Source organism: Microcaecilia unicolor, chromosome 9 (genome assembly GCF_901765095.1).
Source record: "Microcaecilia unicolor chromosome 9, aMicUni1.1, whole genome shotgun sequence".
Classification (NCBI taxonomy): Eukaryota; Metazoa; Chordata; class Amphibia; order Gymnophiona; family Siphonopidae; genus Microcaecilia; species Microcaecilia unicolor.
Genome location: NC_044039.1, coordinates 137,291,313 through 137,310,800, shown reverse-complemented (window position 1 = coordinate 137,310,800; position 19,488 = coordinate 137,291,313). Strand labels below are relative to the sequence as shown.

General features: G+C 47.4%; 1 protein-coding gene across 1 annotated transcript in view; it reads right to left on the bottom strand.

Moving 5' to 3' along the window:
- Positions 1 to 19,488, bottom strand: part of RBM25 (RNA binding motif protein 25) — a 350,786-nt gene that overhangs the window by 282,172 nt on the left and 49,126 nt on the right. Inside the window, exon 3 of the mRNA XM_030214739.1 lies at positions 9,391 to 9,440. Coding sequence (XP_030070599.1) covers positions 9,391 to 9,440 — 50 coding nt within the window. The remainder of the gene's footprint in view (positions 1 to 9,390; positions 9,441 to 19,488) is intronic.

The following is a 19,488-nucleotide window of genomic DNA, read 5'->3' as shown; positions in this document are numbered from 1 at the left end:
GACGGGGAAAGAATGTTGGCAAGACAATTGACTGGTTCAGATGGAACTCTGACACCACCTTCTGCAAGAACTTAGGGTGCGTAGAAAGGACTACTCTGTTATGATGAAATTTAGTATAGGGAGCATGGGCTTGAAGCTCACTGACTCTACGAGCTGAAGTAACAGCCACCAAGAAAATGACCTTCCAGGTCAAATACTTCAGATGGCAGGAATTCAGTGGCTCAAAAGGAGGCTTCATCAGCTGGGTGAGAACGACGTTGAGATCCCATGACACTGGTGGAGGTTTGACAGGGGGCTTTGACAAAAGCAAACCTCTCATGAAGCGAACAACTAAAGGCTGTCCAGAGATAGGCTTACCCTGTACACGATGATGAAAAGCACTAATTGCACTAAGGTGAACCCTTACGGAGCTGGTCTTGAGACCAGACTCTGATAAGTGTAGAAGGTATTCAAGCAGGGTCTGTGTAGGACAAGAGTGACGATCCAGGGCCTTGCTGTCACACCAGACAGCAAATCTCCTCCATTTGAAAGAGTAACTCTTTTTAGTGGAATCTTTCCTGGAAGCAAGCAAGCAAGACTCGGGAGACACCCTCTGAAAGACCCAAGGAGGCAAAGTCTACGCTCTCAACATCCAGGCCGTGAGAGCCAGAGACTGGAGGTTGGGATGCAGAAGCGCCTCCTCGTTCTGAGTAATGAGGGTCGGAAAACACTTCAATCTCCACGGTTCTTCGGAGGATAACTCCAGAAGAAGAGGGAACCAGATCCGACGAGGCCAAAAAGGAGCTATCAGAATCATGGTCCCGCAGTCTTGCTTGAGTTTCAACAAAGTCTTCCCCACCAGGTATGGGAGGATATGCAGAAAAGCCTGCTGTCTAGCTGCACCTCTGAGAGAGCTAGCTGAGCCACAATGGGGGGAGGGGGTGGAACCTTGACTTCTTAAGAGGTTGATGTCCCAAATCTCTAGTCTCCCTTGTATCACAAAAGGTCCACAATTTTGTGGCCTCGGGAAACACCTGGGGCACCTGCTACCTCGGTAGTACCCCCAAGTCCCTGGGGCACCCTCTATTTCACTAGAGCATCAAGCAGCTATCAAGGATCAGCAAAGGTCTGGCCTCCCCCTTCTCTAAATCTTCTCTGAAAAAATAAGCAATCTGAAAGGAAGGCTTGCTCAGGTGGCCTCCTAGAGGCTGGGGTGCACTGCCCCAAGAACAGCCACAAGCATGGAGAAATTAGATCTTACCTGCTAATTTGCTTTCCTTTAGTCCCTCCGGACCGGACCAGGATTGGACTGATGGGTTGTGCTCGCCTACCAGCAGGTGGAGACTGAGAAAAAACTCTGACTCTAGAGAGCCAATAGGAGCCCTGGCCATGTGACCTTAGCCTCAGTATTTGAATAACAAAGCAGGAAAGAAGAAAGACTTCTGTGCCGTATGGAATCCTAGCAGCCACAAAGCACTCGGCAATGCCAAGTATCAGAGCTCACCAGCAACTCTCACCAGAGAAGTGGTATGCCCGATATGTATTACAGCTCACCAGCAACTCTCACCAGGGAAGTGGTATGGCTCACTTGTACTATAGCTCACCAGCAACTCTCACCAGAGAAGCGATATGGCTCACATGTAATATAGCTCACCAGCTACTCTCCCCAGAGAAGTGGTATGGCTCACGTATAATATAGCTCACCCGCAACTCTCACTAGAGAAGTGGTATGGCTCATTTGTCTTATAGCTCACCAGCAACTCTCACCAGAGAAGTGGTATGGCCCACTTAAGATTTTATATATATTCCATCAACTGAGCTTACCAGCAACTCTCACCAGAAAAGTGGTAAATCATATTTAAGGTTTTATAGATATTCCAGCAACTGAGCTCAGCCACAACTCTCACCAGAGAAGTGGTATGGCGTATTTAAGGTTTTATAGATAGATTCCAACAATTGAGCTCACCAGCAACCACCAGAGAAGTGGTATAGACCACGTAAAGTTCTGTATATATATAGTATTGTTCCACGAATCGTAAAGGAATGAATACACTTCCTACTGAATACACTTCCTACTTAATAAAGAAGCTAAAGAGTAGAGAGACATGGGAGGGGCCTGGTCCGGTCCCGGAGGGACTAAAGGAAAGCAAATTAGCAGGTAAGATCTAATTTCTCCTTCCTTAGCATCCCTCCGGACCGGACCAGGATTGGACTGATGGGAAGTACCAAAGCAGTAATCTGAAGGGAGGGACCCTATGAAAACTGCAGAGAAATGTTCATGCTGCATAGTCCACCTGGCGACAACTAACATGTAGTGTGTCCCAATGAGCAAAATAAAATGAAACTAGGACTAATTTGCCAACTTACCAATGTGCACCGAGAGCACCAAAAATCGCCGTAGTAAGAATAGAGCCCGCTTCTGAAGTTGTGGAATATGTTGTAATACGCTGTGGAACTGCCCTCTCAGCCAGAAGAGAAATAGACATTCTCATTTCCTTGATCCTTCGCGATATAGCGGGTTAGAAACAATGAAAAACTTTTACGCCTACTGGCTAGAAGGACAAACCAATAAGAAAAAACCGATTGGGAAAGGTGAAAACTTTAAACTACAGCAGACCGAAAAGAAGTTACCAACCGTAGAAGTATTCCACACATAGATCTACTTGCTGCAATGGCTACTAGGAAACACTGCTTGAAGAGGAAAACTTTATAGAAAACGTTATGGCTACTAGAAAACAGAACTTTAAGAGTCTGTTCACCTAGTTCACCTAGCTGATGGACGAAGCGGGGGGTACAGGTGCAGGACTCCTTTAAGAAACCGCTTTGACAGTGGATGCTGCATAAGCGTGCGGTTGTCAACAGTATCATGCATCACTGATAGAGCTGCCAAATGAACTCTAATGGATGAGTAAGACAGACAAGATTTCGCAAGATGCAGAAGATATTCCAAAACATGCAAAATGGATACTGTTTGTGGAATGAAGTGGCGAGAGGAGCACCACAGAGTGAACCGTCGCCACTTTGATTCATAGGACTTTAATGTAGATTTCTGTCTGGAAGCAATTAAAACTTGAAGTACTTCCTGCGAAAATATCAAAGATGTTGCGGACCCAGTAACCACGCCATAAGTTTGAGTGACTGGGGGTCCGGATATAGAAGGGTGCCTTGGTTCTGCGTAAACACCTAGTAAGATGACGGAAGAAACGCATAAAGAAGGTTGAAAAACCCCTGCTGGACGTTGGCATCTGTCCCTGTCTCCGTCAAGACTGTTGCTGAACGGAAGAAGCAAGAAATGTTCGTGAGCCTGAAGGCAAAAAAAGATAGCCCTGAAGTGTTGCAGTGAGGAAGTAAGGCTGAAAAAATGAGAGTCCATTCACCTAAATGCAGGGTGACACAACTAAGAAAAAATGAGTACAAACTCAAGAGTATACTCTTAACTCCTCCTTGGCGGATGACCTAACCCATTGCCATGGCAAGGACCAACATAGCTCTCTCCGCCTTGTTTGTCAGTAGGGAAAACAAAATTCACCCGAAGGTAAAACGAATTGCTGAGGTCCCCCAGAAAAAAAAAATATATACAAACAAGCTTCTGCCAAAAAGTGTACTGCACGAAGCATCCCAATGCCAGAACTAAGGTTCTTGAGATAACTAGATGACACTTAAATAGCGTGATTGATGACCCTGAGATTCGCAATAGGATGAAGGAAAATTCCTTCTTGGGCATTAGAAAGTAAAATTGCATTCTGCAGAATAGAGCGAGGAAATGGCCGAAGGCCCAAGGTCACCAAGAAAAATATAAACTGAGATGTTTGCAGAGGAGACAAAAGACTGTGCGCCAACCTGACTAAACAAAGAGAAAATCAGAGATATCTGATGAGAGATCAAATGAGAGGCCTGGCTACAATCACCACCCAACCTAGAGACTGTAAGAAATGCAACACCCGGTGCGTGACCTGAGAACTCTGCTGATAAGACTTTCTCCAATTAGGTAGTCGTCTAGGTAAGAATAAAATGACCCTAAGAGCGCAATGAACATCCTCTTAGATCTATAAAAGAACGGAAGAGAGAGTACTGCTGAAAATGACCGGTTAATGCATAAGCAAAAAACTAGCCATTCTCTGGATCCTGAGGAGAAGAGGAAGGGTGACCAAGGACACCAGTTAAATAGGGCTACAAACTCCAACCCTATCTCTATGGCGTTCCATAGTTGGGTAAGTTCTGAATATAGATGCTATGGTAGTACGCTCCGGACAGAAAAGAATTGTCCCAGTATGAACGTAATTTCTTAATCCACATACCAGTAATCCACGTACCACGGTCATGCGTCCTCCCTCACTGAGATGTAGATTGTAAGCTCCTTTGAGCAGAGAACGTCCTTCTTTGTTAATTTGTACAGCGCTGCGTAACCCTAGTAGCGCTCTAGAAATGTTAAGTAGTAGTAGTAGTACCAGACTCACACCCAATAGATATGAATGTTGAGCTTGTTTCAGGTTAAAACACCGAACCTAGGCCCAGGGTCCCCGGTGTTCCTAGTGGTGAACAGCCATGGCAAATATTGTATGCGTTAGTTTGCAGAATTACTGCAAAGCTTTGCTTTTGGAGCAGAGATTTCTGTTCGATACTCTCGTGAGAGGTTTTTTTTTTTGGTTTTTTTTTTTCTCTAATGCTGTTCTGGCTGTAGAAAGGTGGACATTTGAGCTTCCCCAGAATGGCAAAACTTATGTACCTATGCCCATTAGATATGAATGCTGGACTTGATGGACTTTAGGCCTTACCCAGCATAACCATACTTATGTACCTATGGCATAAATACACAGGAAGTGAGTGAATCCCCTTCCAATTGAAAGAACACTCATTTTCATTCTATGCGCCTTCACTCCAAAGGACAAACTTGGAAATTACCTGTAACGAAAAAAGTGAAGTTGTGCCACAGCCACTTGGTGAAGGCAGTGTAGACAAGACTGTATCTGATGCCACACTGCCTGGAAGAAAAATAAAAACCACATCACAGATCATCCGCCTGAGGAATCATCCTCAACCCTGACCTCTTTCTTGTTAATCAATAATCTTACAAAAGGCAGCCTTGAACCTGTGATCCACAGGTGGAAAGCCAGCTACCTTTCTGGAGCAGCAACTCTGCCTCTTCAAGGGAACAGTAGAGGTCTGCTTGAGATGCCAGGATAGTGAGCATTCTAGAGGGCCAAACCTCCCTATACTGGGAATATAGACCCACAGCCATGATGGCGGCATCCACTTTGGAAGCCAGAAAAGCTTGTTCAAGGCTTCCCTAGGTGGTAATGGTTAAAGCACACCCAACAAATTGGTCCCCCTCGGAATCCTCTTGGTTCTCCCAAGCCAACCAAGCATCTGGAATGCCTTGGAATGTTACCAAAGCCCCTAAAGCAGGGGTTTTCAACCCAGTTCTCAGGACACACCCACTGAATTCAATGGGGATATCCTGAAAGCTCCGACTGGCTGGGTGTGCCCTGAAGACATGGTTGAAAATCTCTGCCCTAAAGAATGGAGTCTCTATCCACTGTCTCTGACTGGGGCACTGCCGAGGCCAAAATATTCAGGCCTCTGGGACATACATCCCCCACTAGAAGTCTTCCTCGCCTGAGGAACATGCCCCCCCCCCCCCCCCCCCCCACCCACCACGAGATTTTGGAACTATCGTCATCCAGGGAGAAGAGGGAGAGTACGAGGCCAATTTTCCTCCAGGGATCAAGCAGCATTCTTGGTTGCTGAATGGCACGCTAACAAGTCAGAGGGGCCCAAGGGTCCAGAGGCTTCTGGAATGGCTGCAGCTGTAAAGGACCCCTTCCTCATCCAGGGAGATGGATCCCTGCTAGGGCCCAAGAATGTTTTCAGTACCTGGGGCCCCCAAAATCCCCCAAGGGACCCTTCTGAAACTCATTCGAATCTCAAAACATTTCTACAGGGAAGTGTGACCTGGCTGAGAGCTTGATCATGTGACAGCAGCGTTTCTCTTTCTGGACCACAGTTTGGTGAGCCAAGAACAAAATGTTGGTTCTTGCCCAAAGCAGGACAGCTGCATCCCTTAACAGGGGATCACAGGGAATGGTGGAATCCATGTAAAACTCCAGCTTCTGTTCCCCAACACAGTCTTATCGCCAAAGGGCAAAGGGAACCCGCAGAGCTACTCTGCCAGTGTCTCACACCATCGCCAACATTGTAATAGCTGAAAACAAAAATCGCTTAATTTCCTCCAGACTGACCCTGCACTCACTAGAGTTTGGGGACTGGAGAGCTCTCCTCTCTCCTGCCACTACCTTTCTGAACAGCTTTCTGCTGCCAGCCTGAACCATGCAGCCAAACTCCTTGTACTTTCACTCTCTCTGTGGGTTGTTGTTTTTTTTCAGTGTTTTGCATTTTTTTTGAAGACTGCATTATTTCCCAGAAATTTCTAGAAAAATAGAACCAAAGGCACAACTTGCTAAAAATTCTCTTTAGGGATGTACAAAAGCACCAGGGAAGGGTGGGGAAACAGCTTCATCAAGCATCAGCCCATGGGTCAGGCTTGGTGGTCTAGAGGTAGGCACTCTTCCTGGTTCAGTTGTGAGTAAGTACTATGTTCTGAACCCTAGGAGAAGCCTGTAAAAGGACTCAACCTCACAAACTGAGGCTTGGGAAGTCAGACCCAATACTAAACCTCTGTACCAATCCCACCTACAACATCTGCTGGAAGGAGAGAAATGCTGGACAGTTTCAGATTTCACCAGTCTTTATACTGGTGATGATTTTAGTTCTCGACTTCCATCTGCTGGTAGACAGACACAGCCCCTTCGCTGGACTGGTTTAGCAGGATAAGGAAGCTTAATTTTGAAAATTTTGGAGCGTAATTCTCTGGGTGCAATCTGTCTATTCTCTTTACTCATGCCTCTCTTTTTAGTTTCATGTCCTCTTCTCCCATTCTCTCATTTATTGATTCCTGAATCCTCCTTCAGTTTATCTCTTCCTTCAACTCTCTCACTTTTCTCCTGTAGATGCTTGGGAAAAGCTGATTATGGCAGTCTAGAACAGAAGTAAAGAAGGTGCTTTTCCACAATTCTACAGGGACAAATCTTGCAGTCTCAGAACCATGGCTAAGTAGAAAACTATGTTTAAGTATAAGGAAAAGAAAATATTGTGTGTCTACAGTATATGCCCTCAAAACAGTTCACAACAAATTTCTACCTTCTAAAAGTGGAAATTAATTCCATCTTGAGTCACTTAACTAAAAGAAAAATAATCCAAATTTGTTAAGGACGGTGAAAAAGAAATCTTTTATTCTCAGTTAATAAGTTTCACACACTTCACTTGTCTTGTAATACCATGTCTGTCTTCCAACATTCTATTTTACTTTGTAGAAATGTCTTCCAACATTCTATTTCTTTTTTGTAGAAATTTACAGGAAGTGCAATCAACTAATTTAGAATTTTTACAATTATGGAACTCCAATATGCACGTTCTTCATATAAGAAGAAACAAAAGGTTCTTGGCTATTTGGGATAAATATCTCCAACCCATATCGCATAGAGCTCGCAGCCTTGTATTAAATTCTTTTACTTGAGCTACATATGGAGGGTGGAATATGGAGGGAATTGTTGGTGGGGGGGGGGGGGGGTCGGGGGGTCCTGGACCGTACTCAATCAGGAAAGGAGGATGGATTTTGGCCTGTTGGGGATGCAGAGTCGGGGATGGGTAGGGTTGGACATTTCTAGGTTGATAGGAACAATAGATATTTCTTAAAAGATTATAGCTCTATAACATCCCGAACGATGTAAGGATGCTGGAAGGACCAAGCAATTTTTTTTTTAGTTTCGGGATTATTCAGACATACACGTGACTTGCATCAGAAGGATGGAACGAGTTAGAGGAAATTGGGGGTGACAGGATGTATTAGATAGGATATCTTGGAGATATTTTGTATTAAGAGATGTTCTCATCACCTTTTTGACTGGTATTATTTGAGGGGTTATCATTTAGGGAAGGACGAAGTTGGGGGGGGGGGGGGGGAGGAGGAACATATATAAAGCTGGGAAGATTATTTACCTGAATGTAATCTTTTGATGGATTTGTCATGATATGTTCTTTGGTTGATGTTCAAGTTTGTAAATGATTTACCCAATAAAAAAAAGATTTAAAGATAAAATATTTACAATTATTAGAACATAATTAATAAACTTAATACACTAAGTTCATTTTGGACCACTCTGTTAAGACTATCTGAATAATAAGCAAGTGAACCTAGACAAGGAATGTTCCACTCCTTTCAAATCTTTAAAACATGCTCCAGTTTCTAGCTGATATTGTAATGGCTTGAGCCTGGAGACTCTGGCTTACCTGTGTGACACATTAAAGATCAGGGCTTTAAAAGAATTCTTGTCAGTACTATATCTTTAAAGTTCAATGCAATGCACTGGGCAGATTTGCCTCCCGATACAGGCAGTTTGATCATGTAGGATTAGTTAGCATTATTAGCAAAAAGGAGTAAAGAGCTAAGAAATGAGACAAAAGTAAGATGAATCATATTGCATATATGGGACTAAACTCTTTCCACACATACAAAAATTATAGTTCTGTACATATATAAACAAAATACTTGAAGATAAATAAATGGTAGTCAAAAACAGCTATGTGAACGTTTTGGTTCACACAGGTAAATGTGGCATACAGACAAAGGCTTGACAAATCCCAGGCGCCAGGTCGCCATGGCGCATAGAAATTTCATACCCGATCATTTTTTTTCCTACCACAGTGCTGCCTGTAACTACTTCTCTACATCCTGCATGGCGATCAGGCTCTGCATATACGTGAGCCGCGCGATGTAAGGGGTTTGTGAAGTCTCACGGGACTTGAAACCGCGAAGCTTTCCCAACTTCCTGCACCATGCAGCTCATGTATATGCAGAGCCTGACTGCCATGCAGGGCGAAGAGAACCCGTTTCAAGCAATGATGTGAGTGACAAGTGAAGGCTGGAGAGGGGCAAAAGGGAGACTGTGTGAAGGCTGGGGGATGAGAGAGAAACTGATGAGCACCCAAGTTATGATGACAGGTGAAAAAGGCAATTGCCTCTTTCCTTCACCTATTTAGAGGGTGCTGTCACACAGCTGACAGCATGCTTTGGGAAGGGGGACTATTGACTTCTGCAACTGATTAGCAGAGATACCTTAAGGAACTGATTTATTAAAGGCACATAATAGGAAAAAAAATCTTAGTAAGTCAATTTCCAAAAGAGCTACTGCTAATTTGAGAGAGGATTCCAAACTCCCCCCCCCCCTCAAAAAAAAAAAACTTCACTGGGGACAATATTGGAAGAGTGGGAAAGGAGAAGTAAGAAAGGTCTTAGACACTGGCTCCTACGCTTTTGAGCTTTAATGAACATTACTAAAAGAACTAGAAACTTACTGCTGAGCCAGGTGCCATAATGCTCATAGGTACAGGAATCATTGGTGTTCCTAGGAAGAAAAAAAATAAGTTAGTTATATCAAGTATCCCACCATTGTGTGGAAAAATATTTAGAAACAAGTGGTGAAGCATGAAATTCTTTCCAACCCCTCTGCATGTACAGTAAATGCATATGTATGGGGGGTCCATGTGCACTGTGAGTCGGTGTGTGTGTGTGCGCACCAATTTTCTGTGTTTCTGATCAGAGAGGACATGAGATGTTACAATGAATCAGTATATGCATACTGCAGTTGATGGAACTGCTTCTGCCATATAAATGGGAGGAAGGAGAAGGAGAGAGTACAGGATTACCAGTGATGTCACAATGGGAGGTTCCAGCTTGTAGCCAGAGATCAGGCGCCTTTAAAAGCCTTGGAAGTGGAATTTTAAAAGGACTGCAGTTGGTGCCTTGCTACAATGAGGAGCAGGAGGCCGCCTTAACCCTAGTCCCTGAAGAAAGCAGAGTGAAACCTGCGGCGTCGGGCACGTTCAGGGGATGGCGAAGGATTTAATGTGATTCCCAGTTACATGAAGGAATGCGAATATATTGCAACTAATAATGCAGTCATGACTACAGATGCACATCTCAGATAAGTGATAGTTTATGTTTAAATAATTGCTGCCTTTCGTTATTATGTACAATGAGACAATGGTGAGGCAGAGATTAAGATTTTAGGACTGGTTGGGTATAGGAAAAATCACATAGATATATATATATATATACATAAACAATTGCACCAGTCTGATAGCACTTTTTGGTATTTATAAAATAAAAAACAGAGCAGCCCGATGAATGAGGTGCTACACCACTGAGCCAGAGAGATATACTGTGAGTTAATTTACAGTGGGATTATCTGAGGGTGCTCTTTAACAAAGAAATCTATGAAGAATATTAACATTTGAAGGTGGATATTTTCCTGGTTTTGATGAGAGTCAGTTTGGATATAATTACCAGTGATAAATGGATACATAGTGTGTGTGTGTATATATATATACAAATGTAACAAAAAAAGTTTCTTTCTGCATGTGGTGGGGAGTGGAAGAGAAATGAACACCCTCCAAAAATGCCCCAGTACATTTATTTATATATATATGTACTGGGGCATTTTTGGAGGGTGTTCATTTCTCTTCCACTCCCCACCACATGCAGAAAGAAACTTTTTTTGTTACATTTGTACCCTGCGCTTTCCCACTCAGGCAGGCTCAATGCGGCTTACATATTGTATACAGGTACTTATTTGTACCTGGGGCAATGGAGGGTTAAGTGACTTGCCCAGAGTCACAAGGAGCTGCCTGTCCCTGAAGTGGTAATCAAACTCAGTTCCACCCTAACCATTAGGCCACTCCTCCACTCAATTCTGCAGCACAGAAACTTCCTTCAGATCACCTCTTTCCTTCCTTCCTGTTACTAGAGCTGTCTTCAAATGCACAACCCCCACTCCCTTCACACTGGCTGGATCCTACCTACAGTTTCTGCTGCTAGTTACACTCACTCACCCCATGAGGCAGGGGAAAAAGAAGAGTACAATTTGCAGCGTTCTAAATTTAAAACCTGACATATTACCCATACTTCTATCTTCTAGGATTAATGTAAAATTCTAATGAATAAACCAGGTAATTGGCAATCCTAACCTCCTGAATACTGAGCAAATCTCACAGCCCCCCCCCCCCCCCCCCCAAAAAAAAAAAAAAAAAAAAAAAAAGTATGGGCACATAGTACTTCCGGCTGCAGGGTGAAGATTTACTTCAACACAACTGATGAGGTAAACCGGGACGGGAGAGCCACCACTGCCGCAATCTGGGAGAGCGAGGGAGGAAAGGCATATGAGTGAGAGAGAGAGAGTTAGAGAGAGAGAGAATGGGGGGGGGGGCACACGGAGAGAGAGAATGGGTGAAGGCACAGGGGGAGAGAGAGAACGCAGGTAAAGGCACAGGGAGGCACACGAGAGAGAGAATGGGTTAAGGCTCCCTTCAAAGCTACAGTACCTGTTCAATCGCTAGTGGGGTAACTAAAGCCCCGCCAGCTGGCAAAATCCACTTGCTGAGTCACCCCCTTCCTCCTCGTACTGCCTCAAGGAGCAAGGAAGTCAGCATGGTGCCTCCAGCCACCAACGCTTGCACTCCCCAAGTATGCTCAGTGTGTGCGTCAACTGAGCATGCTCGGGGAGTGCCGGTATTAGCGGCTGGAGGCATCCCGCTGGACTTCCATGCTGCTGAGGCAGCACAAGGAGGAAGAGGGACACTTTGGCAGTGGATTTCTTCGATTGGCATCAGCATCCACACCAGCAAAGGTAAAATATCTATTCCTTGTCATCAAGCAGATGAATCCATTACGACTGGGTTGTGTCCCACCTACCAGCAAGGGGAGATAGGAGAGCACTGAAAAACCATAGTGCCTCATGGCCAGCTAGCTTCATCTGCCTCTTCAGTATTCTCTATCTCCCAGCAGGGTGGTTGCAGCTTATTCAGCTCCTTCAAAAAATCTGCCTGGGGTGGCTCCTGTGCTTTTGCCAGTTGTAGCAGGGGTGTTGTGGCTATTGCAGCTTCACTTTAAAGGCACATAGGTTAGCCCTTTCCCTGCCTTACCCGGCCCCCGATGTGGATGTAGACACATAGGCTTGCCCTGTCCCTGTCTTTTCCCATACTCTCCTTGGTGGATGCAAGCACATTGGTTCGTCCTTTCCCTGCCTTTCCCATACTACTGAACCTCTGGAGTTGGAGAAATTGCCTCTATTGCTGTTGCCTCTACTTTCCTCACAGCGTTAAAAAAAAAAAAAAAAAAATCACGACGCGCTTTGGCGCTACGATTCCAGAAAAAAGGCTTTCTTCTAATTGTGCAGCGTGACCGGAGCTCTGGGACTCGGTCTGGTGAGGTAAGAGTGTTTTGTAGCTCCTCCGGGGAGGGCCCACAAACGGGACGTTTTTGGCGCGAATCCGCCATTTTGAATTCCCGCCGTTTTCAGCGATGGCTGCGGAAGTTGTTAAGCGCTGTTCCCGTTGTGGCAAGCGCAGATCCACAGCGGGGCTCTGTAAATCGTGCTCCTTAGACTTCCGGGCCGGCCCGAGCACAGCGAGCAATGTTTCTTCCCGCTCTGTGGAGCTGGCAGCAAGCGCCATTTTGGATGCGCCTCATGGCGCGACCCCCGCAGAAGTGGAGGGGTTTGAATCCGGATGGGGGCCTCGGATGGAAGCTAGCAGAGGAGCTCCTATCCCCGGACTGGAACCGGGAGGCCAGGGTTAGCCCTTCTCCCCTGAGTTTGTTTTGTTGCTACATAAAGCATTCATGTTAAAAAGAGCTCTCTCACAGGGGTCTCATTCTGCCCTGCTAACTGATCCCCCTACAGTGGAACCCGGCCTGGGATTGCCGTCAGGTGCTTTTTCCCCTGACAGATGGCCGCAGGACAAGCGCAGAAGGGTTAATTCCCCTTCAAAAGAGTGGCGCATCCCCCCCCTCCCCCCCCGTGGTCAGGCTGTGGGGATTCTGAGGGGTCTGGCAGGCCCTCGTGGTCTGAGGAGCCAGAAGAAGGTGCAGGATTGCCACCGGATCCAGATGATCCTTCCGCGGTGAGGAATTTCCACCGCGAAGAGCTGCCAGCGCTTATTTCTGATGCCTTTCAGGTCCTCTCTATTGAAGATCCTGGGAGTGGCGAAGCCTCCTCTGGAATTCCGAGGATTGCAAGTACCAAGAAGCATGCTCAAGCCTTTCATTTGCATGACTCCATCCAAGAGCTTATTTCGGCTCAATGGGCTGACCCCGAGGGGCCTTTGAAAGTCGCTAGGGCTATGGGGCAATTATACCCTCTAAGTGAGGAGCATTTGGTGCACCTAGCAGTGCCTAAAGTGGATGCCCTAGTCACAGCTGTGACAAAGAGGACTACCCTCCCAGTTGAGGGAGGAGTCGCCCTGAAGGACATGCAGGACCGAAGTCTGGAATCAGCTCTGAAACGGTCCTTTGAAATTTCAGGCCTTACCTTACGGGCGTCTGCATGCAGCTGCTATGCTGCTAGAGCCTGCCTCGCTTGGTTGCAACAGGCTGTGGAACAGCCCGGGGATGGAGCGGAGTCCCTTACGGAGGTGGCACCGCGGATGCAGTCGGCCTTGTCTTTTTTGGCTGACGCCCTTTATGATCTGGTCAGAGCCTCGGCTAAACAGATGGCTGTGGCGGTGGCCGCTCGCTGCCTTCTATGGCTACGGCATTGGGAGGCTGACATGGCCTCTAAGCAAAGGTTGGTGAAGTTACCCTTTCAAGGCCTTCTCCTATTTGGTGAGGAGTTGGAAAAAATTGTCAAGGGCCTGGGGGATGCTAAACCCCAGCGCTTACCCGAGGATAGGCCGCGGCCTCCCTCCAAGGGTCAAGCGGTTCCCTCCTCTTACAGACCTCGCTTCCGTGAAGCTAGAAGGTACCGCCCGGGGCGTTCTGCTGGATTCACTTCTCGTGCCTCATTTCAGCAGAGGAACTCCTTTCACTCGGACAAGCGCTCCGCAGCGACCGGCTAAAGGCCTGGAGTTCAAGGGCGACCCTCTCAATGATGGTGCGCCGGCCCTCTCCTCGATTCCTGCAATAGGACGACTTTTCCTCTCTCTCGAGGAGTGGGTCAAGATTTCCTCAGATCAGTGGGTTCTGGACCTGATCAGAGATGGCTATCGAATAGAATTCAATGCCCCGGTGAGAGACGTGTTTGTGAAGTCCCGATGTGGCTCTGCCGTCAAACGGGTGGCGGTAGAGGAGACCTTGCAAGGCTTGATTCACCTAGGGGCGGTGTCCCCTGTGCCTCCCACCGAGCTCGGCTCTGGCCGTTACTCCATTTACTTTGTGGTGCCGCGAAAAGGTGGGTCTTTTTGGCCCATTCTAGACAAAGGAAGTCAACAAGTCTTTAAGAGTGCGGCATTTTCACATGGAAACCCTGCGCTGTCATTGCGGCGGTACAGCCAGGAGAGTTTCTCATGTCTCTGGACCTGAAAGAAGCTTACTTGCACATTCCTTTTTGGCTCCCGCACCAGAGGTTTCTGCGTTTTGCGGTGATGGGAAAACATTTCCAGTTTCGGACATTGCCTTTTGGCCTCGCCACAGCTCCCTGAACCTTTTCCAAGGTAATGGTAGTAGCTGCCTTCCTCAGGCGAGAGGGTATCCGGGTTCACCCGTATTTAGACGACTGGCTCATCAGAGCAGACTCTGCAGTAGAGAGTCATCAAGTAACAGCCAGAGTGGTCTCAGTACTTCAATCTCTGGGTTGGGTCGTCAATATAGCCAAAAGTCACCTGACCCCCTCTAAATCTCTAGAATATTTGGGGGCCCGGTTCGACACAGCCTTGGAATATGTATTTCTACCCGAGCAAAGGCAGTGCAAGCTTCAGAATCAGGTCCGTCTGCTCCTGAGGATGCCTTGCCCGCGAGCTTGGGACATTGTCCAGCTGTTGGGGTCGATGACTGCCACCTTGGAAGTGGTGCCCTGGGCGACAGCGCACCTGAGGCCTCTGCAGTGCTCCTTGCTTCAACGATAGTCTCCAATTTCTCAGGATTATCAATGCAGACTCACGTGGCTCCCAGCGGCCCGACTCAGTATGGAGTGGTGGCTCTCAGACAGCATGCTGCGGTGAGGAATGCCGCTGGCGCTCCCCGATTGGTGCCTGGTGGTAACAGATGCCAGCCTGAAGGGCTGGGGCGCACATTGCCGGGGAAAGCATGCCCAGGGTCTCTGGACACCCGAAGAGTCGGAGTGGTCCATCAACCGCTTGGAGTTGAAAGCGATTTTCCAGGCGCTTCTAGCCTTTCAATCGACCCTGGAAGGACTGGCTGTCAGAGTTCTGTCGGACAACACGACAGCAGTGGCCTACAAGGCGGCACTCAATGCAGAGCACTGGCCACGCAGGCCGAGCAGATTTGCCACTGGGCCAAGCTTGATCTGCAATTTCTGTCAGCAGCTCACATTGCAGGTCAGAGCAACGTACAAGCCGATTATCTAAGCAGGCATCAAATCGACCCAGCGGAGTGGGAACTGGCAGACGAGGTGCTCCTTCAGATCTGTGCCAAATGGGGGACGCCCATAGCAGATCTTATGGCCTCAAGCGTAAATGCCAAAGTCCTGTGCTTTTACAGCAGACGGAGAGATCCTCGCTCGGTGGGGTTGGATGCCTTGGCTAAACCCTGGCCTCAGGGCCTCCTGTATAGGTTCCCTCCACGGCCCTTGATAGGGCGAGTGCTCCTGCGGATTCGGCTACATCAAGGAGAGGTGGTTCTCATTGTCCCGGATTGGCCCAGGCCGTGGTATGCGGACTTCCGGCGGATGCTGGTGGAGGCTCCCCTTCCGTTGCCTCTGGTACAGAACCTGTTGTCTCAGGGGCCGGTGACCATGGAGGACGCCTGCCGCTTTGGTCTTACGGCATTGGCTATTGAGAGGGCGCAATTGAGAGACAAGGGTTATTCCAACAAAGTCATTTCCACTCTCCCGCAGGCCTGCAAGCGTTCCACTTCCGTGGCTTATGCCAGGGTTTGGCGCCAGTTTCAGGCTTGGTGTGCTGTCAAAGCAATTACACCCATGCGGGCTTCTGTCTCACAGATACTTCACTTTTTGCAGGATAGTTTACAAAAAGGCTTGGCCTACAATTCCCTATGTGTTCAAGTGGCAGCCTTAGCATGTTTTCGAGGGAAGGTCGCTGGCCTCTCTCTGGCTGCTTATCCGCATGTGGCATGGTTTCTTAGAGGGGTGCTTCGGCTCCGTCCTCCCATGCGGGCTCTGTGTCCGGCCTGGAACCTGGGGCTAGTTTTAAAGGCTCTTCAGTGTTCAACCTTCGAGCCACTAAGGCGAGCTGCGGAGAAGGATGTGACCTTAAAGACTGTCTTTTTGGCGGCCATTCCATTGGCGAGACGGGTGTCTGAGCTCCAGGTGCTGTCCTGTAGAGACCTATTTCTGCAATTCTCAGAGTCCGGAGTTATGGTACGTACGGTGCCTTCCTTTTTGCCTAAGGTGGTTTCAGCGTTTCACCTAAACCAGCCTATTTTCCTGCCCTCCTTTTCAAGAGAGGAATTTCCGGAAGCCTTTGGGTAATTGCATCTCCTAGATGTATGAAGGGCTCTGTTGCAGCATCTGCGCATGTCAAATGCTTTCAGGACCTCTGATCACCTTTTTGTTTTGTTATCAGGTCCTTGCAGAGGGTCTCCAGCATCTAAAGCCACTATAGCCCGTTGGCTCAAGGAAGCTATATTTTCTGCATACCTGTTATCGGGCCGGCCTCCGCCTGTCGCCTTTAAGGCGCATTCCACAAGAGCGATTTCTTCCTCTTTGGCTGAAACTGGAACTCTCTCTCTTCAGGAGATTTGCAGTGCAGCAACATGGGCTTCTAAGCTTTCATTTGCCTGACATTACAGGCTGGATGTGGCAGCCAGGAGAGACGCGCACTTTGGAGCACTAGTGCTGGCACGTGGTGTGGCTTGTTCCCACCTTATCTAGGGATTGCTCTGATACATCCCACTCGTAATGGATCCATCTGCTTGATGACAAGGAAGGAAAAATTAGGTTCTTACCTTGGTAATTCTTTTTCCTTTAGTCATGGCAGATGAATCCATGAGCCCTCCCTCATTGTTTGTTCGATGCTGTTTTGTGTTCAGTTTTTTCCTTTAGATTTGTTCCCTCATTGGGAGAAGTTGGAAAACAGTCTTCAGGATTTCTGTTCTGTTATAGGAGGTTGAGTTCGTCCCTCCTTGGAGTTATTGCTTCTGTTATGGGGCATTCATCTGCTGTGAGGAAAGTTCATGTTATGCTACTTTGCGGTGTAACAGTGCTTTGGAAGCTTCAAATACTGAAGAGGCAGATGGAGCTAGCTGGCCATAAGGCACTATGGCTTTTCAGTGCTCTCTATCTCCCCCTGCTGGTAGGTGGACACAACCCATTCGTAATGGATTCATCTGCTATGACTAAAGGAAAGAAAATTACCAAGGTAAGAACCTAATTTTCCCGTGGGGAGCGGGGAGGGAATGTGCCCCTGGCCATCCCTGTGCCCGCCGATGAACAGCTTGACATGGCCCAACTTTAATTGTGTGATTAATCAAGATTAAAATTCTTAATCGACCTGCAGTCCTAGTTTACATGGTTTTCCATTCCTGATTTTTAAAAATTCTTTTCCTATATTAAATGTATGTTTTTATAGTTATTCCTCACCTTTATGAGGGCTCATATTGTAAACCGCCTAGAACCTCCTGCTGAGATCATGCGGTCAATAAGTCATGAATTAGGTTAGAATTTCTGTTTTAATGCCGAAACTGGCCAAAAATCTTTTTTCTGTCCAGTTTCGGTTTTAGACACAAGGCTACCACCATGGTCTCGGTCAAAACTGACCATGTGTTTTCAGTGGAAGCCAAAAATGCTTTGTCCTGTTTGTCTCCCTCCCTTCTCTTCCCCTTCAAGCAGGAGCTGCCTTCCCCCTTGACCCGTTAGCGCCTATCTTACAATCCCTAACAGATTAGGGGTGTAATCAGGGCTGCTCTCAAAATGGTTGCCATGACTTCTAGTAGCAATCTCACGAGACTGCAGCAAGAGATCATAGCAGCCATTTTGAGAGCAAAAATGTTAAGGGCAAGAGCGACTGAGAATCACTCATGCCACAACTACACCACTAGAACATAAGGGATTGTAAGGTAGTCAGTGGGGGGGGGGGGGGGGGGGGCAAACGCTTTGCATTCTTTTTTTTTTTTTTGTGCATGTGTGTAATTGGGAACAAATATGGGAACATTGGGCACTAATGGGTTAAGAAGCCTCTAGGTATCTGTCCTGCATGTCTTTCAAAGCCACTCTACCGAGACACTGGTCTTCTTGGTGACCGCGATAACCAAGGCATTCACTCAAGAACCAATTTCTTTGCATGATCTGCAGCAACCAGATACAGATGAGACATAGCCTTGGCTACCTTCAAACACCCTCTTCAGGTTCAGACCACTGGGCCGAAATAAGTTCCTGCATGGCAGCATGTACCTGAAAAGTCTTAGATGGTTTCCTCATGCTCGCCATCTTCGGACTGACCTTAGCCGCCTCAGGGTCTACAATGTTCAAGGCCTGCAAAACATGACAGATTCTTCTTGAAGAACATCACCGTCCTCCAACTCATCCATCCTCGAAGAGTGCAAAGACCACCACCCCCCCCAGAGCTCGTAGCAACCGAAAGGGGGCCAGATAAGGGCCTAACGGACCTCACATCCGAAGCAGCTCCAAGCCAAGGCCTCTTGAAGACCAGGACTCTGCAGAAGACTGTAAGGTGACCTTTGAATCCAAAGAGAGAATCCCCGAAGACGGGACCACAGGCAATGGCAGGACCAGCAAAGTCCTCTTCAACAGATATGCTTGATGAAGCAGGAGGCCAAATTCTGGCGAGAAAAAAAATCTCCCAAGTCAGGAGTACCCGCAGCAAGGCCAGAAACAGAGCCTACAGCTAAAGAAACCCCTGGAGGTGCCACAAGGGGACCTGAAGCAGGCTGCGAAACCTCTGCTGCAGCCAACAGCTGTGAAGCAGGAACCGCGTCGGCTGGCGCCAAAAAAAATGGCACGGGCGTCAGAAAGGGAATCCGACCGCTCCAGGGAAAGACCATCACCGGAGCCAGAAAGAACCTTTGCGCACCAGGTCAGGCAATTGCCCGCCGTGGACCGACGCACTCCACAGCGTAAACAACGTTTGACAGATTCAGTCATACTCGCGTCCCACAAAAAGCAAAAAAGGAATACTCACCAAAAACAGCACCGCACAAGACTCGAGCACAGTGGAAACTGACAGTCAAACCTGACGATGAATCAACCCTCTGCGAGAGCTAACAGTAGGGTCTGAAGAAATCACCCACTGTCCTGCCTATAGCCACAGCGTGTGCCTCCTGAACAGTGCTGACTCCCCTCTTTTAGTTAATTTATTCAATTGATTCATTAATTCTTTTGAATTTTTGCTGAGGAAGGCTACAGCCACAGGAAAAGCCTATAGAGCAGGAGGACAGGAAAAGCCTATAGAGCGGGAGGACGGGGTCCACAGGTTGAGGCAGGAACCCAGGCTACCAAGTACGCCCCTAAAGATGGTTCCAAGACC